The sequence below is a fragment of the Zosterops lateralis genome, assembly GCF_965231275.1.
Source record: "Zosterops lateralis genome assembly, chromosome: 8".
Classification (NCBI taxonomy): Eukaryota; Metazoa; Chordata; class Aves; order Passeriformes; family Zosteropidae; genus Zosterops; species Zosterops lateralis.
The window spans coordinates 19,344,670-19,363,976 of NC_139768.1; the positions used below are offsets into that span (position 1 = coordinate 19,344,670).

Genomic DNA, 19,307 nt, shown 5'->3' on the forward strand with positions numbered 1-19,307 from the left:
CAGTGCAACTGAGATCTGAAGAAACTCAGGGCTGAATCCTGTGATGCCACCTGCTGCAGTGCCTGGGAAGTACTTTTGTTGATACAATAAACAGCGATACTTCCCCGCACAGATATGCTTGGAGGGTGAATGGCACTGCCTCAACAATAAAACATATATAGCAATTCAAGTGTAAATTGGTCGTACACTGGTCTCCTGTGTGCCACTTCTGCCACATAAACTGATTTTCAAAACCTCTCAACCTGGCTGACATGTAACTCTACACTATGAGAGAACAAAAGCACCTGCTGCCATTTTGAAGACATTTAAAAAGCCTTGAGCTGGTACAAGTTACTTCAATTTAAGGTCTTCTTCCTAATAATTCACTATGCTAAATGAAAATGCTTTAAGAAGGCTGTTAATCATTAGTAGCAACTAGACTCACAAAAATTTTTGTTCTTGGATACTGCTTCCTTTCACTCTAAAATGGATCAAGATTTCTTGGGTACTGGCTCAGATTTCAGAGGGAACAGACAGTGCTGGATGTAATTTTTGCCATTAAAAGCACAAAATATTCCTATTGCAACAACTGAAGCCTTTTTAACCTTGAAAAGCAACTTACAAGGTTAAATCTTTATTTCCCAGTCAGTTCACACTCCCATGCCTATAAACTTGTTCTTCTAGGTCTAAGAACAATTGAACCCACAAGTGAATATGAATGTATCATTTATTTGAGCTGGACAAGTCACATCATTAAAAGTCACAGGTAACAAATCTTATCTGGAATTTGAATCAGGTGTTTATTTTCAGGGGCAGCTTCAGAGAAATACAAAAGATAAGCAGCACGCATAACAATCAGATGCGGCTGAGGAAAAACCTAAAATCTTAATGCTCAGAATGCAATTTAAACAGAAAAAACCAATCCTGACTTGTGATGAAAAAGATGCATCTTGAAGGCAATCCACTGAATGGCTTCTTTGATTATTTATTGTTTAAAAAGTATGCAAACCATGGCACAAGCATATACAACCCTTTCAGCTGTGAGGAAAAGAAAACCTCATCCTAACATATTCATTGCATAAGTCTAAAGTAATATACAGAAAATTTCAAGTAAAGGATTGTGGTCTGAAGTAAAAATTCCATTTTATATTAAAAAAAATTAGAAGGCTATTTGCTTTTCTTCTCTCCATCCACTGGTTGATCCGTTTCAGAGTCATACTGGTATTTTTCCACACACTTCCTAGGGAACCAGCCTCGTTCTCTTATTCCACCTTAAGACATGAAAAGTTGCATTAACTTAGAACAAAACATGGCCCATTACTGAGGAAAAACACAGGACTAGAAGAGACATCAAGCACTTACCTAAGTTATTTTCTTCTACCAGACAGAACATATAAGTAATTTCTAACATCATTGCCTGGAGATGCATGGATTTTCCCCAACTACCTAAAATATTTTCAGACATCTCTAAATTTTTGCAGTGCTCTACCTCTCCCTTGAGAAAATTCATCTTCATACCCCCTTTCTGAATCTTTCTGTCTACAAATGAGGTTTACAGCTCTTTTTTCTACACACCAGGGGCACAGGAAGCAGATAACCAACTTGTCTACTAGACTTTTACACAACTGATGACTACCTGTACATACCAAAGTTGTCCTCCATTTCCTACTCCTCCCCAGGTAAACTATCCCAATTATTTTGGCTTTTCCTTATAAATCACATTTTCTATTATTCTAATTATTCTCATTTTTCTCTGTTTTCCTTTCAACCCTTTACAGTTTATCTTTCTCTTTCTTGAGATGCAGGAACTGCTTGTACTTGTAGGAGTATTTCAGCAGAGTTTCTGCCAATGCTGAGGAGGATGGAAGGTTTACTTCAGCATCTGGGAAGCTCTATGCTTTTTCTTTTCTGAAAGTGTTGACTCATCTTAAGATTATCATTGGTCTTTTTTTCACAGAAGAACTGCTACTTAATCATTCATTTTGCCATCTTGCTATAGTGCAACTTTTTATTCCTGGTTATTTATAGCATTTTGCTATACATTCCTAACAAAACTCATCCTGTTTTTGAAGTCTAGTCTGATCCAGCCTCTCAGTGCTCACCAAGTTCTCCATCCACACCATATTTCAGCTGATTTAAAACTCCCAACATTCAATAGAGGAGATATGTCCTGCTAATCTTCACAATAAGCAATACAATACAAACTATTGCCATGTTCATTTGTATCTGGTGTTTGAAGGAGTTTATTGGAGTGAGCTGCCAGGGCATGTCCAGCCCATGAAAGTTTCAGACCTGCCATGAAAAGCATGGACTCTTTCAGTGCAGTGACTGCTGGCAGCCTCACTTGTGCAAATATGAAATGCACATGCAATTAATTAACAATTGTTTGGAGAAAACAACAGAATCCAACACACTGGCAGGTAAAATTTTAGTTCAGTCTAAAGCAAGAGGTCTGAAGTGAAAAATGTAAAAACTTCAATGCAGGTGGCTGTGATGCTGACCCTCTGTAGATCAGCAGGAGTCTTTAAATTGTCTTTAAAAACACTCACAGTTATTTTTATAAGTGCATATTAAAGTCTATATAAATTATTCCAAACCAAAGACATAATATCTCCTAGTTTTTAAGATACAAAGATTAATCTCTATACTTATACAGGGTGTGTAGGTAGGAAGCCTGGATGAGTTCAAGACAGACCACCATTTAAATATCAAAAAAATGAATCACCCTTAACCTCTTTATAGGCTAAAAGTCTAACTTTTTCTTAGAATATGAAGTGTCCCCCTTCCCACTCAACTTCCAATAAACTACTAAATGAGTGTTCTGCTAGTCTGACAGAGTCATTTAATGTTTATCAAAACTGGAAAATAAAGAATAAAAACTCTGGAGAGTGGAGAGAAGCTAATGCCAAGTAATGTTATCATTTTATGTTTTGAGAAGTGAACATATAATATTGGCCACATTTCTAGATAGTTATAAAATTAATTTGCAATTTTCAACAGAAAAAGTGAAATTAACTGCTCCATACCATCAGCAGCTGAGATGAGAATCTTCTCACCATACATCCAGTGTCTGGGGAAGGAAACATAACAGGTAATTAGATGCCAGAACTCAACTCAGTATTTCTTTTAACCAAATATAAAGGTGTGAAGCGACTAACTTTAAGCCTCTGGTGGCTAAAATCAGATCCCCTTTATTCAGTGCAATTCTAGGTTCTTCAGTGCACGGTGTTGTGAAGAATGTTTTAACACCTTTAGTCACAGGGCAGCAGACACCACTGTAATCCTCTATGGCTCGATACCGCACCTACAGATTGGAACAGAACACAGCAATTTGTTATTTGAAGGCCTTACCTATAAGTTTCACACTAAAAAATCAATTCAAGCATACCAAAGATTTAAACATAATGACAGTGGCTGTCAAAAAGACTCTAAATTTTAAATTACTGCTTAACAATGAAGCACAGTCCTCTTTATTATCATGTTTCATTATCATCCTCTTTATTATTATCACATATCATGTATCACATTTCCCATCTGGAAACTAATAAGTAAATGTAAAGGCTAAATTCCAAGATTAATTAAGCAGAGATTGCTATACATTGTTTGTGTTGATAAATTACATTTCTTTATACTGGTATTTCAAAGTAATTTTAGACCAAACTTTGCAAATACTTACACTTCTTACTCGTTTGTCTGCTTTCTGTTTCAGTTGCTCTATCTACAAATGATTATAAATAGAAATTTAGGCAGCATTCAACACAAAATGAAGCCAGGTATTGAAATCATTCAACAAACACAGGAAAGCAGTTTGAAGCACTCACAAAAGCGTAACTTTTCAGTGCAACAAAAATGGGAGAACATTTAACAAACTCCTGTACATGGATTTCAAGCCCATCTATTTCAGTTATTAATAAAGCTGGTCTATTATTGCAAAGGAAAGCAGACAATTGGATAGTGGGGAGAATCAACTTGAGATACCATTGAAGACCAGTTACCGTCAAACTGTATTGGTGGCATCCATCTCTAACTGGCCAGTCCAGGCCATCTCCCTCAGGAATCCCAGACCATGTAAACACTTGCCTGAAGTTCTTCCATTTACTTCCCATATCATAGGGGAAGATAAAGGTCTCACCCGTTTGGTAGTACTGGATTCTGTCTTTGGCCTAGAAAATAATTAAGAAATGCAGTACAATAAAACACCCCACAAACTCCAGTCAAGCAGCAAATATTAAGAAGGCTGGGTCATAAGCCCTGTATGGGTCAAAGAGATCCAAAGGCAAATATTTTCAGGAAAGAGCAGTTAGCCACCCAGGCTTTAAAAACTACTTAAACCAATCACAGCATCCAGAAGGATGTCTGGTTTGGGTGTCCCCATCCCTGTCACTCCCCATTAACTCTTTAACAACAGAGTCCACTGACTACACTGGTAATTCCCTCTACACTCTGATCCTACTTTATTGCTTTTTTTAAGGGACCAATGCCTGACTATTTCTCAGTTACAGACAAAAGCTTCCACAGCTCAGAATACTTTGAATAATGATCATGAACATGACTCAACACTGGAAGTGCCAATTCCTCCTCTAAGAATGCACACACAGGCATGATCTGAATCGCCCACGTTCCATAGTCAGGAGCTTTACATTCTCACAGTTCTGATGACATCTAGTGGAGCAGCCACAGCACAGTGTTCTCTACTGAAATAATGCCATTTTATTAAATATTTATGTATTACGGTCTGTGCTCAGCTTTCAAAAGGGACATATTAGGAGCCAGTGTTTTACAGTAAAAATTTCAACATATTACTCCAAATCCTACAATATAGCGGTAACAGTGATTTCTTTCACTTATGTTCCATTATCCCATTATTCAAAGGTCTAACAGGACTTGGATCCAGCCATACCCTGTGCAAAGAGTTGACATTGCAATACTTTAAGTACTTATACGCAGTCAAGGTTCTCATGCTAATTTGGCACACAAAACAAAAGAAAGACAACAAAACATTATGAAATTACTTACACACACACACAAAAAAACCCAGGTAGAACCAAACTAATTTCTAAATACTGAGTCAGTTTTGCTTCCTGTAAACTTAGCTTCTATCGCTTGACTATATTTCTCCTGAAAAATCTTGTGAAAACCTCTATAGATAAGGAAATCCAGGAGAAATTTAAAGGACAGAAGACTAGATATTTTCTAGTACTTCTTTAAAATCAAGGAAAATCCTCCCTTACAATCCAAAGTAAGAAATGGGGAAAACCATGAGTCAAAAGATGCCACTTTGAATGGGTCAGTGAGGTGGACAATTAAAGACACAGGCAGGTGTAATGACAAAGCTCAAGTTTCAGATTAAAACACCCACATATTTCAGGTAGATAAGTGAAGTGTTTTCAAAGCAAATATTAGTCTATGTTCAACAAACTCCTCCAAAACAAAATAAAAATCTATGCATTTACATGATTTCTCATTTCTTTCAGTGAATTTCAGAGACAGTAAGGGAAATGCTTGTTGTAGGTGTTAGGTCAGGGGTGAATTGAAATAACATCTTGGGGTTTAACCCAGAAGTGAAACAAAAAAAAATATAAATATGGAAAACAGACTTTGTAACAGTACAAAAATACTGTAATAAAAGCATACCTTTTCTTCAATCCAGGATTCGATTGAAGTTTTATTTGTCAAAATTACTTTCATCTGAAATAAAAGTGTTAGATGAAATTAGGATTTATTTTCTGCAGGAATACATCAGCTACACAAAGCTTCACTTAACAAACTAAATTTGTTTTAAGGAACAAAGCAACTTTTACAGACCTAACTGAAACATTTGTTAGAAGCTAACCCTCAGCAGAGATACACAGTCTAGAATTACACACTTAAGACAGTATCACACAGTATTGGATTTTATACTTAAAATGTATCTTTTTGTTTCCTTCCAAAGATCTCCAACATTTTAAGAAATATATCAGTCATATTTACACCTGTTTGCAGAGACAGGGCAAGTATTTCACCTTTTTCAGGGAGTTTACAAAATCCATCTCATTTTTTCTTAGTTCATTAGATTTTCTCATCCAAGTCTTCCCATGAAAAGTAATTAAAAAATCCAAAACTGTGGTAACAAAAACTGGGAAAAAGCTACATAAATCCCCGGAAAAGTTATAAAACAACATAAGCTCTGAACAATTGTTCTTATCTCAATCCTGAATTCTGTTTCTGCTCCATAAGCATGCAAAACTTAGAGGTTTTAACTTCTTTGTAACAGAGTCAGAGACTCACCTGGATAATAAACAGCATACCAACAGCAATAGTTGTTCCTAATGCCAGTCCTAAGGCAAATAAAGATGCAGCAAATGCAGACAGTCCAAAGGGAATAATGGGACGAGGGTCTCTTTTGGCTGCACTCATGTCAATCTTCACAGAACTCCACCCAAAAGATATCTGCAAAGAGAAGAATTCCATTCAGCTCTACAACTTTCCAACTGCTGAAAAATGTAAGTTATCCATAAGAAATCTGGCTCTGAAAGTAAGTGTCCAACATCTGACAGGTTTATAATGCAAGCAGAATAACAAAAAAAAAAAAAATTCAAAATACTTTTCTTTTATCTTCAGAAGTTTGTTGCTAGACGGAAAATGAAACCAAAATCACCATCTTGCAAGCTCCACAGGCCCAAAAATCAGCAAAAAAAGCTAACTCTGGTATGTTAACAAAAACACGTTCATCAGTGTCAGATGGACAACGTCTGCATAGAACAGTCCCCATTTCCCCATTTTCTGTGGAAATGCTGCAGGTTTTTCTCTGAAAGCTTTGCAGACAGCAATTCTCAACATTATCAGCCTGCAAACACGACTCAGCTCCTACAAATGCAACTTCATCTGTTACACTCAGCTGATGTTATCAAGCTCTTCACTGCAACCACAAAGGCTGAAATCAAATTTATAATCTTAACCATGGATTCAAGATATGGGTGTATTCCAGAACAAGCTTTGCTCATTGTTGAAGCTTTAAAGTTAAAAACCCCACAGCTAACATACTTATTTTTAGTGCCAAAAATAATGTACTTTTTTTCCTTGAATAAATAGACACAAGTCTAAAAAAGTGGCCAGTAAAGGAAAATAAACAAGATCTAACTTGTGATTGGAAATAAATAGCAGCTGTTTTCTGTGCCAGCCAAAACACACCCTGTCTGTCTACTGCACATGAAGTGCTACTCAGAAACTGTCTTCAGTCAATGTAAAGCAATGGGAAACTCCCTGTGATTATGAGACGCAACAGGAAAAAAAAGAAAAAAAAAGAATAAAAATAGAAACAACTTTCTCTGAATCCTCCTCCAGTCACATAGATACATCTAAAAGGTACACAGCAGATCTAGGAGTGCATGTGGAAAGAGTAACAAGGAATTCCACATGCTGCTTCTCAGAAAACCAAATTCTCTTGTACTTCCAGAGATAAATTTTTATGCACCTGACTTAAACAATATTTTAAGCATTTAGTTATGTTTTCTTACTCTGTTGTAAAGCTGAGTGTACATTGTCATAATAAATATGAAAGAAGCGTGAATGCATCCCAGTGGAGCTAAGAGGAGAAACAGAGTGAAAGATGCATGATTCTGGTATCCACAGCAGTTGTTGATCCAAGGACAGTGATGATCCATCTTCATCACACATCTGTGAATAATAAATATTGATTAGTATAAAGGATATGTATGTTTCTCAAAAAAATCAAAGGATGGCTGACTTTCTATTTCTCAACACCCATTCTTTCATTTAAACCCACCAATTTCTGACAGATCAACACTGTAGGTTTTTTTAGTTCCTATTCAGAATTATATTTCCATGCTGCAGAATTAAAAAAGGTTAACAAAAAGTGCTTCCAGGTCCTACCATCCCTAGTCACGTGCCCTCCCCTTTACTCAAATTAACTAGTTGCTAATAAACACCCCAGCACAGAGCCTGGCTACAGAGCCATAGAATGGGACTTGCAAGAACTATGATCACATAATTAATCACTACTTTTAATGCCAGTTTTTAAAAATCAGAATTCCAGGAAAATAAAGGAAATATATTCCCTGTGAACTACTTGTAGAAAGAGTATTTAAAGGAAGAGATAAAGACAGAAGTGTGACAGTGACACTTTCTTCTCAGTGGTAAACTCTTTGAAAGCTTTCTCAATTGCTATGTATTGACCTCACACCATTGAAAATCCTTTTCAAAATACATTTAGCAAGTGTAAACACTCTAGAGACACTCCTGTTATAAAGCCAGTTATTTCGGTGTAGCTTACAGATGCAAAAACACCCCACCTGATGAAAGATTTGTCACATTCCAAATTACCTTGGCAGGTGTAAAAAGTCTATGTGACCACCCAGGTGATCAGTCCTCAGTGTAAAGACTTTCGCTCAAGGAAAAGAGTTGATTTTAAATCTGGGGGTGATGTAGCTAAATTACAGCACTGCTCTGGAGTTCCAGTTTCTGTTTCCTAAAACACACTGACTGCACATCTTTGGTTTATAGAAATAACAAATGAATGTGTACATTGCAATATCCTTTCACCACATTATCTTCAGAGTCCTTCAGTGAACGACCTGCCTGGACTGAGAGCTGAAGGGCCTTGATTCTTTCAAGATGCAATAAATTCTAGTGATGGCTATTTATAATAAAGTATCCTTTGTATCAGAACAAGTGTGTTGGAAGATAACAAGGTGCAAAGTTTTCAAGTTGACCCAAAAGGTTTATTACTTTATTTAACATGCCAACTCCCCTCAAAAACCTGCTTTACTGAAGAGTAAAAAAACAGTCCAAAATTTCCATTCAAATCAACATTTAATTCCCATTTGGAAAGATGAGAGAATAGATATTTCTACTCTGTTAGCACGTCAATGTTCAAACTCAGAATTTAAAAAGAATTTCAGATGATTTTTAGGTATTTACACAGACTCACATCCCTGAAGCAGGACTGCATTGCTTTGTTAGTACCATCAAAAAGTTTTTAAGAGAAACTGATTTCAAACCATAAAGGTTAAAGAAAGTCAAATTTTAAACTAAAACACAGCAAAACTGTATAGATATCATACAACTGGAAAGTGGAAATACTTGAAAGGGCTCTAGTGTTTATATGGAACCTTTTTTAAAAAGCACAATGCAAGTGCTGAAAGCGCTAATTATGGTAATAGCCCATCATTAGAGTTGAAGCTGCTCTAATATGGACTTTAAACAAAAGAAAGAGAAACAGTACCTGTTACACTTTCGACAGTGGTGTGAACGAGGTGCCTTGTAAGACTGACACACTTTACAGTATTGGAGATACATACAATCCTGAGATTTTTCCTTTAAACAGAAGAATAGGAGTGTTAGATGTATATACAACTCCACTGGCAATGTTTATATTGACATTTTCCTAATCCAAACACCTTTGATTCCTTCTGACAGGGTGTGTTTCATAGTCCAACCCTATTTAATGGTAGGCATCAAGGAGAGGCAAAAACAAAATAAAATAATCTCCTGACTAATCTCTTGGCTATCAACACAGCAATCTCCCAGTGTTGAAAGGGCTGGTTGCTAAAAGAAATAAACAGTTCCTCTGTCAGGAAGAGCAACTGTACAAGCAGGGTTTCATAGTGAAGTTCTGAGAGTAAAAGTCAGCATGGGCCTGTTCTAATTAAAAAAAAAAACAAACAAAACAAACCAAAAAAAAAATCCTGAGCAGATTTTCTCTCCATTTTACACCATAAACCACTCTAAGATTAATATTAAGATACAGCATTGGTAAACACTAATACAATCTCTTTTACACACACACCTCCCCCACCTACAGCACGATGAGAGACAGAGACACTTGTAGACAGCAAATAGTGGCCAAAATCTTCCACTCAGGAAGTGGAGTACCCAGTTGTCCTGCTAAGATGATTAGCAGGATCCTCTTCTGCCTAGACTGTGTCTTTGGTAATATTCCACAATTAGAAATGTGACCAGCACTAAACTTTGTATCACACCACAGGAACACAAACTCTGGGCAGCTGTCTTGAGATCCTGAACTCGTATCATTCTTGACCACAACTCTTCCAAGAGATTACTAAAGCACGGGAAATGCAAATTTCTATCTTGTACTCTATTAAGCAGAAGGTAACCGTATAATTTTCTGGCTTGCATAAAATAAAAGAGACATTTTCTAAATGAATTACTTCTAATTGTTACTGCTAGCAGCAAAATCTCCAAAACAGATGTCTGCAGGAGCATGCAGATAACCTTGAGGTTCTCATTCCCATCTAACAGTGCTTGTTTCCTGCTGCTTTGCTTTGAGAAGCCCCTACAAGACACAGCAACTGCTGCCAGCCAAGCAGCATTACCAGACCCCTGACAGCACAGGGAGGGGATGGAGAAGGGCAGCAGAACAGAACAGAACAGAGCCTTGGAGAAGCAATTAAAGGATGTAATTTAGGCGAGCAGGAAGCCGGCTCAGCTCTGCGAGGCTGACAAAGCAGGAGCCATGGAAATCAACAGCGCTGTGCCTGCTCAAGAGCTGGGGTCAAGGAACGGCCACCTGAAACATCACAGCACTGGCCACTGAAGACCACCAAAGGAGATCCCAACAGGCCACATAAGGACTTCCCATAAGGAACGTGACTATGTAAAGCTTTACATATACGTTATACATACACGAAGCGAGCGGGGATAGCTAATGAATGTGTAATCAGTGTGGGCGATAAAAACTCTGTTTACCCAACGCTCGGCACACTCGATTAGAGGAAGGGCATTTCAAGTGTCCAACGTGCTGCTTTCTAATACTCAAAACTGTGTAAGGAAGTTTCTCTCAGTCCGATTTCGGAATCAGGAGGAAGCTGGGTTGTACTGGAAACTCTGGAAGCGGCAGGAGCAAAGCGGGGAGAGACAAAGCAAAGATTTCGGGACAGGATAAGGAGGAAAGAGTGGCCTGAGAGCGAGGAGCGTTCTTGGGGGACGAAGGAGAAACGGTGGCACCGAGAGACACGCGATTTCTCCTGTCCTGGCCCGGCCCCAGGGCTGCCCCCGGCCGTTCCCCCGAGGCCCCGGGGCGCGGCGGTCGCAAGGCAGCGCTTACCGGCGTCCACCCCAGCGGGACGTACCCGGGGCCCACGAACATGGCGCTGAAGTAGTTGTAGAGGATCATGACGGTCCAGTTGAGCAGCATGATGAAGTTGACGCTCCCGCCGGCCGTGTCCAGGGGCCAGTACCAGAGCGCGGCGTCGGCCATGGCGGTGGCGGAGCACACGGCCACCACGGCCAGCGCCACCGCCGGGCCCCAGTGGCACAGGCGCCGCGCCCGCTGCAGCGCGCCCGGCCCCGCCATCGCCGCTACCGCCGCCCCGCCGCCCCGCCGCCGCCGTGCATGGCTCCCGCCGGCTGCCGACGGGGAGGGCGGGAAGGGAAAAGGGAAGGGAGCGGGAAGAGGAAGGGAGGGAAGGGAGCGGGGAGGGAGGGAAGGGGCGGGGCAGGGGAGGGAGCGGGGCTGCCACCTCCCGCCCGCGGTGCGCTCGCAATACGGCCCGCCGGGAAACAGCGGCCCACCGGCGGCACCGCCGCGTTCCTGCCCCCCTGCAGGTTACGAGGAGGGGCGGGAGTGATCCGTCGCCGCCGCCCATCCTCGGTGCCTGCGGTGCAGCGCGATCCCGCGCGCCAAGGCCGCACAGGAGTTGTCGGGACGGACGAGAGGGGCTGGGCCTGCCTGAGTTTCGCCGGAACGTGTGGCGAGGCGCCCGGGGGCGAGCCGGGGGACGCGTTTTGGAGTGGCAGAACGCGGAAGCGCCGCGGTCCGGAGCGGCGTCCCCGGCACCGGCAGCGCCATCGCCGCGATGTCCTCCGACTTCGAGAGCTACGAGCAGGACTTCGCCGTGCTCACGGCAGAGATCACCGGCCGCATCGGGAAGGTGCCGAAGCTGGTAGGAGGTGAGCGGCTGCTCTCCGCCCCCGCGGCCCTCGCTCGGCGGGCCCGGCCGGTCTGTAAGAGCCGCTCCAGCTCCCGGCCCCGGGCGCGCAGGGCGGTGGCGGGACGTGCCGGCGTGGTTTCAGTGAGGTCTCATCCTTCCCTCGCCCGAATGTGTCTCCTCTTTGCACAGCACAGTCACCTCCCTGCCCCGGCTCTGTCTCAGCGGCGAGGTGTCTCCTGAGATGCTGAGAATGCTGTGACAGAATATTCATTTGTTGGTCACCTGTAAGGATCAGCTCTTCCCCTCTGCCCCGCTCTGGGCCACGTGAAATTACGCCAGAGCACCTGAAGGGCTGAGCAGAGCTGGTGGGGGATGTTCCCTGTACCAGCATTGCTGCTGAATCCTCTTCATTGTGATCATGCCACAACATCGCCGATGGAAATCAAGTCTTTTTCCTGTGGCACAGACCGATTTTGTGCATGACTTAATCTGAATCGGTATTTTTGCTGCTTACTGTTCATACGTTTGATTTGGATAATTGTCTGTGGTGACTCACATACAGGAGCAGATTCAAAGAAATCAGTGTTCATTTACTTTAATGTTTTTGTCAGTAGCCTGCAGCGTTCATGGTCTAATTCATGTTGCATCCATCCCTGCAGTAGACTCAATACTGTCTGTAAGAGTAGAAAGATGAAAATTATAATCTCATTAATCAGCCCCGCTGAATCTTCCAGCACACAGGAATCAGTGCCCCAGTACAGGGCTCTGAGTGTGAGATGCAGGGAAGCCGGCACTCCTGTTTTGCTCATCTCTTCCTCTTGTAGCTCAGCTTAATACTTCCATTTGCAGCTCATTTAATACTTCTGCCTCTGCTTCTTATGCATATTACCCAAAAGTTTGGGACCCTTAGGACTGGAACTGTATAAGAAAGAAATTAACACGTACTAAATGGTGTACGTTTCCGTATGACTAAAGAAAAAGGTGTTATGCATCCAGGACCAAAGAATAGCATCCTACTTTTAGAGTGGGAAATTCATAATGAAGTGATGAAGTAGTGACTCTAAACAGGATTAGAGGTAGGTGGTTAACTAAATTGTGTCATCTCAGGAGATTTTGAATAAAAAATCTTCTTGATTCTGAAAGGTTATGTTCAATTCTAACTTTAGCAAGTTAGAAAGACTTTTGAAAAAAATAGGGTTGAGTTCCATGATTAAAGGAAACTGTGTCTTTTCCTTGGCTTAACAAAGATATTTTGCTCTTGATCTTATGAGCAAGGACACGGGAAGATAATTCAGTCAGAAGCTGCAGCTGAGGTGGAAAAATTTGTCTGTTTTCTAATGGAGACTTACAAAATGAAGAAGAGAGAGAATCAGAGCTCCTGCAATTGAATTTTAGAATTGGTGTAATTTAATCTGCTCAGAAATTATATTAACCCTGTAAATGGGCACTGGAACCATTTACTGAGAGGATGCAGAGAATCCTTCACAAAGGCTTCTTAACTTTTGAACAGTAAATTTAAGGACCTCTGGTAGGAACGGGGAGACATAAATACACTACTGGCTCATCCTCTGACAATCAATAGTGCTAGACTGATTTATAGGAAAAGAGAGATTTAATTCCCTTACTGTAAAGAATAGAGATTTGAGTTCCTAATTGTATAGATTTTAGAAGTCATCAGAGTCTGTTCAATAGTAGGAAGAATATTCTGAATAATAGTAGTGCATTTCCATAATCTTCTCCTTGAATCAGTCTCCCTTATTCACTTAGGGAGATTTTGGAGCCTAAATAAAAGATGTTTAAAGAGTATTGGCTTAAACAGTGACATAGCCTAGAAGCAGCAGGCTTCGAAATCATCAGTCTTTCATGAGACCATTAGAAGGTTAGTTTTTTTTAATAGAATTTGCCATCCTCTCAGAGGAGACAATGCCTGTTTCCTGCAGGACCAGTAAATGTGGTACTGGGCTAAATGGAGTCAAGACAAAAGTTCATTTTTTTTCCCCCTGTTATATTTGAGGTTGGTCATACATGGTTTGAACTGACTTGCATTATAGCTGCTTCTTGCATTGTACATTTATGGCTTAGGCATTGCTTCTGTTTTCAGGGCTATTCTGTCTTTCATCAGGAAAAACATTTTCCATTACTTCAGAACAAACTGCAGCCTTAGCTAACAGAGCCATTTGACCACCTAGAAAAAAAAAAATCTCTGATTATGCTGAACACTTTATCAGAAATATTTTAAATACACATTTTTCCCTTGTTTCTTAATAGGAATATTTGCAAGATCTTTGCTTCTTCATCACCAGAAGTTCCAGTTAGTTCTTGTGGCTGATGGCTGGGAGAGCCTCAAAAAGAGGATTATGAGGTGGGAGGGGAACGTGAGGTGACAGTTTTCAGCAGCAGTGATTTGAGAGAGATGATGGCCTTCTTCCTCCCCGCTGGAAGAAGCAGGATGAAAGGTGTAAGGACTTGTGCCACTCTGCATAATAAAGAGAGATCTCCTGAACTCTAGTGACTGGTTATTTCCCTCTGCTGCCCAAGATGGACCTGCTGTCATGGAGAAATGCTGCTTAATTGGTTTTGCAACATTCCTGCATTCTGTGTTGTCAGGACATGATGCTGTCTTGTGTTCTAGGAGGATGATGGCTCAGCAGACAATCCTGTTGTCACAAATGCATGAGTAGTTCAGCAAGAAATGTAACAAAGGTTCTCTGATACCAAAGAAACAATAAGCAGCAGGGACAATAGAACGTCTCGGGAAGAAGTGTCTTCTGTTGTTGAGGCAGACATCACCTCGAGGAATAAAGAAAGTTATAAATAGAGAAGTGTCTTTTAAATAGATCTTCTGTGATGCTGCTGCAGGTCTTGGAAGAATGAAGATCATTGATTGATGTGTTTTATTAATGCTCTGTGGTGTTTCAGAGAAACAAATGTCTTGTGATTTGACCAAAAATTCATATACATTTTGGTTGCTTGATATGAAAGAGAGTTTTATCAGCACAAATACCAATATTTAAGTCTATTCCCAGCACACTATCCTCTGGGCTGTGATGGCTTTGGACTGGAGTGCTGCCATTCTTCTGATACTTGCTACTTGCATTTTCTACTGGGCAATCAAAGTGCTGTGTTTCAGTTGCTAACAGGTTTAGTTGAAGAAAGCTTCACCTTTAATTTTCTGTTGTACTCCTGTACTGAAGTTTACTGTCTCAGTTTCAGGTCTGGCTCATTATGTTATGCCTCTTGAACTCAGTTTTGTAACCCAAAGAGAGAAATGCATGCATTGTTCCACTGATCTCTGCTGTTGGACAGTAACTTCTGGCAGTGGTGAACGTGGAACCACCTAAGCGAGCACAGCAACATCTGCAAGTGGTTTGTGAACTGAAGCCCTTTGTTACTCAGGCTCTTCCTCAGCATGTACCAATGAAAAGAAGCAATTCCATGAGCAGTGGGCCTACTCAGTCTTGTTCCAGGGTTTTTAATCTCTTTATTGACTCTGAGATCAAACCAGTGCTGTGTTATCTTTCTAACCTTGTGGACAGATTCCCACCTTTCTGTAATTGCTCTATTTTGGGAGGCAAAGAAAGTGTCTTAACACCAGGGCAAAGCTGAAGGAACTGGGGAAAATGTAGTGAATCATGTTTAAGAAAATGATACCTTGTGTACAAACAGTGAACAGGTTTCTTTGCAATCCTACACAGAAGAAAACTTTTGTTTCCAGTCTTTATCCATATTTTGTCAATTTCACCACTTAAATTATATAAACTATGTGTAATATTTTGTTTGGGACAGTCTAGCAATGTAGGGAAAAATACATTTAGATATATTTGATGAAGCATTGTTTTTTATTTTCTCTAATGGATTTGAATTCTCAATCAAAACAAAAAGTTATAAAACACTTTTTTCTTCACTTCCTGTGGAAGTGTATTTAAGGAAGTGATTGAGTAGGCAGGTTGAAAACTGGTGAGTCACAGTGGGCTAATACAGTTAGTAATAGGAGCATCTTTAATTGGACTGTAACTTGTCCTGATCTACCTGATTAGTGGCAAAATTCTCTTACCCAGAGGAACTCTCTTGGATCTCACTTTCAGTCTCTGGGCAAGTCATCCTGTGAGTATTGTGCCCCCCTTCCTATGAGGATTCTGGCTGCAAAATAAGTTGTTTCCTTGGCTTAACCATTGAAGTAAAAGTAAAACTGAAAAGAAATGGCTTTGGAAACCATGGTTACATGGTATTGTGTGCTCTAGAGGATCAGCAGTTGCAGCAAGTTTAGTTGCTCTCCTGGAAGTCTGTGAAGATCCTGCTCCGGAGCTGCAGTGCTGGGATGTTGCCATGTGCCTGCTCACATATCTGATTTGAAGGAAAAACAAAGGCAGTTGTCCTGGGCACCATCTGGGTGGTTATATACCTGGGCCAGTGTTAAAATCTGGAGTTGGGTTAAAATTTAATTAACTAAACCATTGGAGATCATTTGGATACCCTCTTCTCCTAATTTTATGGGAGTAGTTTTAGCCAAATCTTCTGTACTGAAGAATATTCCCTAAGAAAAGGTCTGTAGCTGAATTTCTCTGTGGGTCAGTAAGACTTTACTGGCCAGTGGAGTGCTGAGTAGTTCCTGTAATCACAAGTACAAGCAGAATTTGCTCAGCATTAAATACCTTCCAAAAACCTCCAACTTTATATCCCTAAATTTCAGGTTACTAAATCTGTATGAAAATTGTGATCCAGTACAACTCAGGGAAATACCAAAAATGCTGTAGAACCTTTATTTTCTGCTGCTATATTTTTAAATTTTATTTCACCTTGAATAAAATGGTGTTGTATGTTTCATACCTTCCATTGTTTTTATTTTCGTTCATCATCATCTTGCTAACTTCCAAATGAAAAAGAGAACAGAGGAGTTTTGGGATATGAGAGTAGAAATGTATGTGGAGGGGAGGGGGGGGGGAAGAGGCAGATTTCTTTTGGGTTTTTTTATGTTAGGAAGACATAGTGCTGAATTTTCTGGCCTGGGTGCCATCATGAGGACCTGATGGGGAATTAAAGGAAGACATTGCTTGCAGAAAACTAAAAGTGCTGCACAGAAAATATTTCCTGCATCTTCTGCTGTGGTAGAATCCACCAGACGTGTGAACTCCAGATCTGCAGGAAAGATGGTCCCAAGCCTCATCCTCTCTGCTGGCAGAGCTCCAGTATATATAACTGAGGAAGGACAGATTGTGATGTTCCTGTGTCCTTGAATGAGAGTGTAGAGTATTTTAGGTGAATGAGAAGATAGATGGATAGGCATTTCAGTTTGTGAGAAGCTGAATTATGTTCCATTATTAAAGTTGCCCCCTCATGAAATTCAGTGGCTTCAGTGGATGGAAGGAGATCATGAGATAGTCCCTTTTAGTCTTTAATGTGTCAGTTCCAGGATACAAAGAGATCATGTGGAAGAGAAGCAAGGGGATTCAGACTTGAAAACAAAGCTCTGAGGTTTAGAGATACATGATTAACTCTTCTGCCAAGATCAACTTAGCCATTGTGACCTTTGGTGACACTTTAGTGGCATTCACTTTTTATCTGCTTCATCAGGCAAACCACCAGTACAGATGTCTCATGATAGTCCTGGTTTCAAACAAACTGTTGTTATGTTCAGAGTTTTGTTGTCAACTTCATTACACAATGGGTGGATTTAGAGTCTGAGGGCTGGAAGATGTAATGGTAGGATTGAAAGCCTTGAATACCCAAAGTAATGAAGCAGCGTGGGGACATTTTATTATCCAGTGTCTGAATATTTTTCAGTCCCCTTTCATGCTGTAACAAACCAAGTTGTGAAGCAATTGTAATATTTGTGATGATGTGACACTGAATGTCAGTTCAGACTGGATTCTCTGCCTGTGAATGGATAGTTAGATGATGGTCAAGAGTCAGTCTCTGTAGCTGGGATACAGCCTTGCTGAGGGACCTGGCAGATGGTGATTGTTATGTATAGCTTAAAAATTACTTGAGTTTTTTTAAAAAATCATATTTTATTACTAATTTCCATTTTTACTGCTACTAGAAGACAGTGGTTTTCTTGTCGTTCTTGTAGCATTTCATTTTATATCTGTTGAAGCAAAAGAAATAATTCTAGACCCAGCATAGGAGTAGAGGAATAGAAACATAATTTTTCTTCAGAATCTGAATTAATTTTAATTGGGATGCTTGCTTTTGTGCATCTCATATTTTGCAAAGGAATATGTTAAGCCTTTGTTCTTAAATGATTTTTTTTCCATTTAGTGTATGTATGTGCCTTCTCATGCATTTGTACACACCAGCAAGTGCCTGCTGAGGCATAATTCCTACAGCTGAAGCAGCTGTAAGTGCTTTCCTAACTAGCAAATGCTGCATAACAGGGCAGAAGACTTCAAGGATTCTCCAGTCTCTTTTTTTAATTACGAATGTGCATATCGCCATGTGTGAGGATGTCACACAGAATAAATCTTGAGTCTGTTTTAGCTGATACATACACTCTTTTGAAATGGTATATTTTTCTTTCATGGTGAGAGCACGATCATATTGGTATTTTCACAATTCTGTTTCAGATGAGAAGAAGCAGATGGTTGCAAATGTTGAGAAACAGCTTGAAGAAGCGAGAGAGCTGGTATGTTCTGGCTTTTCATATGTTAACTACAAATTCCTAACAAAAATAATAGGATCACTGATAGTAACATTTAACACCCATGCTGTAAAAATACTTAATGATGTATTAGCAAATGAAATAATCATCTTGAAATAGTTCCTATTTGAGGATATGAAAAACAAGAAGAGTGTATCTTTTTTTAATCCCATGTCAAGCGATGAAAGATTTGTGCTATTGCTATAAATCAATAAAAAGTTATATACTTAGAGTTGGGGTTAGGTCTTTTACTTTAGGAATGGAATTAAATATTTATGCAACATGACTTTATTTTTGGCTTGTAAGACCTAAGCACCTATTTAATTTCATCTATCAGAATGTCTCTTAGAGCAATAGATCTTTTTTTCCGTTTTGGCAAGCGAGACGTAAAGGTGAGGACAAGGGGTCCATGGCAGTGTGGGTCACTGATCCAAGGAGAGTGTTGGTGTTAACCAAGTTTGTGGTTCACAGTTACAAAAAAACCCAGTATGTGATGAGCAACATGTGTTGAGCAACTGTGACTCTTCTTTTGTTTATTTTGTTCCCATTACAGCCTGTCATGTGTTCCATCTGGGAGGAGTATAAGAGTAAAGTTTTATAGATGTGGAGTAACTGAGCAGAGGTGTTGGTGACAGCTGAGATTTTCTTTTTCCCACATGGCCAATAGCTCCTTATCTGAAGATGCTTTTGTTTGTTGCTTGCAAATGGGTTTGGTTTATCTAATGTCAGAAATGTAATCTGAATGTTAGGATAAGGAAAGAAATTAGATTTTCTACTCTAGAATTTCTTATAATCGAAAG

General features: G+C 40.1%; 2 protein-coding genes across 5 annotated transcripts in view; one reads left to right on the forward strand and one right to left on the reverse strand.

Moving 5' to 3' along the window:
* Window positions 1-688: 688 nt before the first annotated feature.
* Window positions 689-11,308, reverse strand: ZDHHC6 (zDHHC palmitoyltransferase 6). The gene is made up of 10 exons (XM_083866523.1): window positions 11,045-11,308; window positions 9,203-9,294; window positions 7,476-7,635; window positions 6,247-6,408; window positions 5,614-5,667; window positions 3,975-4,142; window positions 3,656-3,697; window positions 3,138-3,283; window positions 3,006-3,049; window positions 689-1,250 (listed from the first exon to the last, which is right to left on the reverse strand). Exons 1-10 carry the CDS (start codon window positions 11,291-11,293, stop codon window positions 1,147-1,149), a joined length of 1,221 nt encoding a protein of 406 aa, XP_083722649.1. The 5' UTR covers window positions 11,294-11,308; the 3' UTR covers window positions 689-1,146.
* A 442-nt stretch (window positions 11,309-11,750) lies between these two features.
* VTI1A (vesicle transport through interaction with t-SNAREs 1A) overlaps window positions 11,751-19,307 on the forward strand; it is a 266,773-nt gene continuing 259,216 nt past the window's right edge. For all 4 annotated transcript variants that reach the window (XM_083866526.1, XM_083866524.1, XM_083866527.1 and 1 more), the window contains exons 1-2: window positions 11,751-11,889; window positions 18,434-18,492. In XM_083866526.1, coding sequence (XP_083722652.1) covers window positions 11,796-11,889; window positions 18,434-18,492 — 153 coding nt within the window. In that variant the 5' untranslated portion in view covers window positions 11,751-11,795. The remainder of the gene's footprint in view (window positions 11,890-18,433; window positions 18,493-19,307) is intronic.

What these genes read in the sequence shown, in the direction of transcription:
- ZDHHC6 (XM_083866523.1), bottom strand. Translation starts at nt 11,293, where the DNA reads ATGGCGGGGCCGGGCGCGCTGCAGCGGGCGCGGCGCCTGTGCCACTGG. An exon ending in ACACTCAGCTTTACAACAGA is followed by an intron (nt 6,409 to 7,475) that starts GTAAGAAAACAT and finishes TTCTCTTTGCAG; the next exon opens with ATATCTTTTGGGTGGAGTTC. An exon ending in GTATGCTGTTTATTATCCAG is followed by an intron (nt 5,668 to 6,246) that starts GTGAGTCTCTGA and finishes CTTTTATTTCAG; the next exon opens with ATGAAAGTAATTTTGACAAA.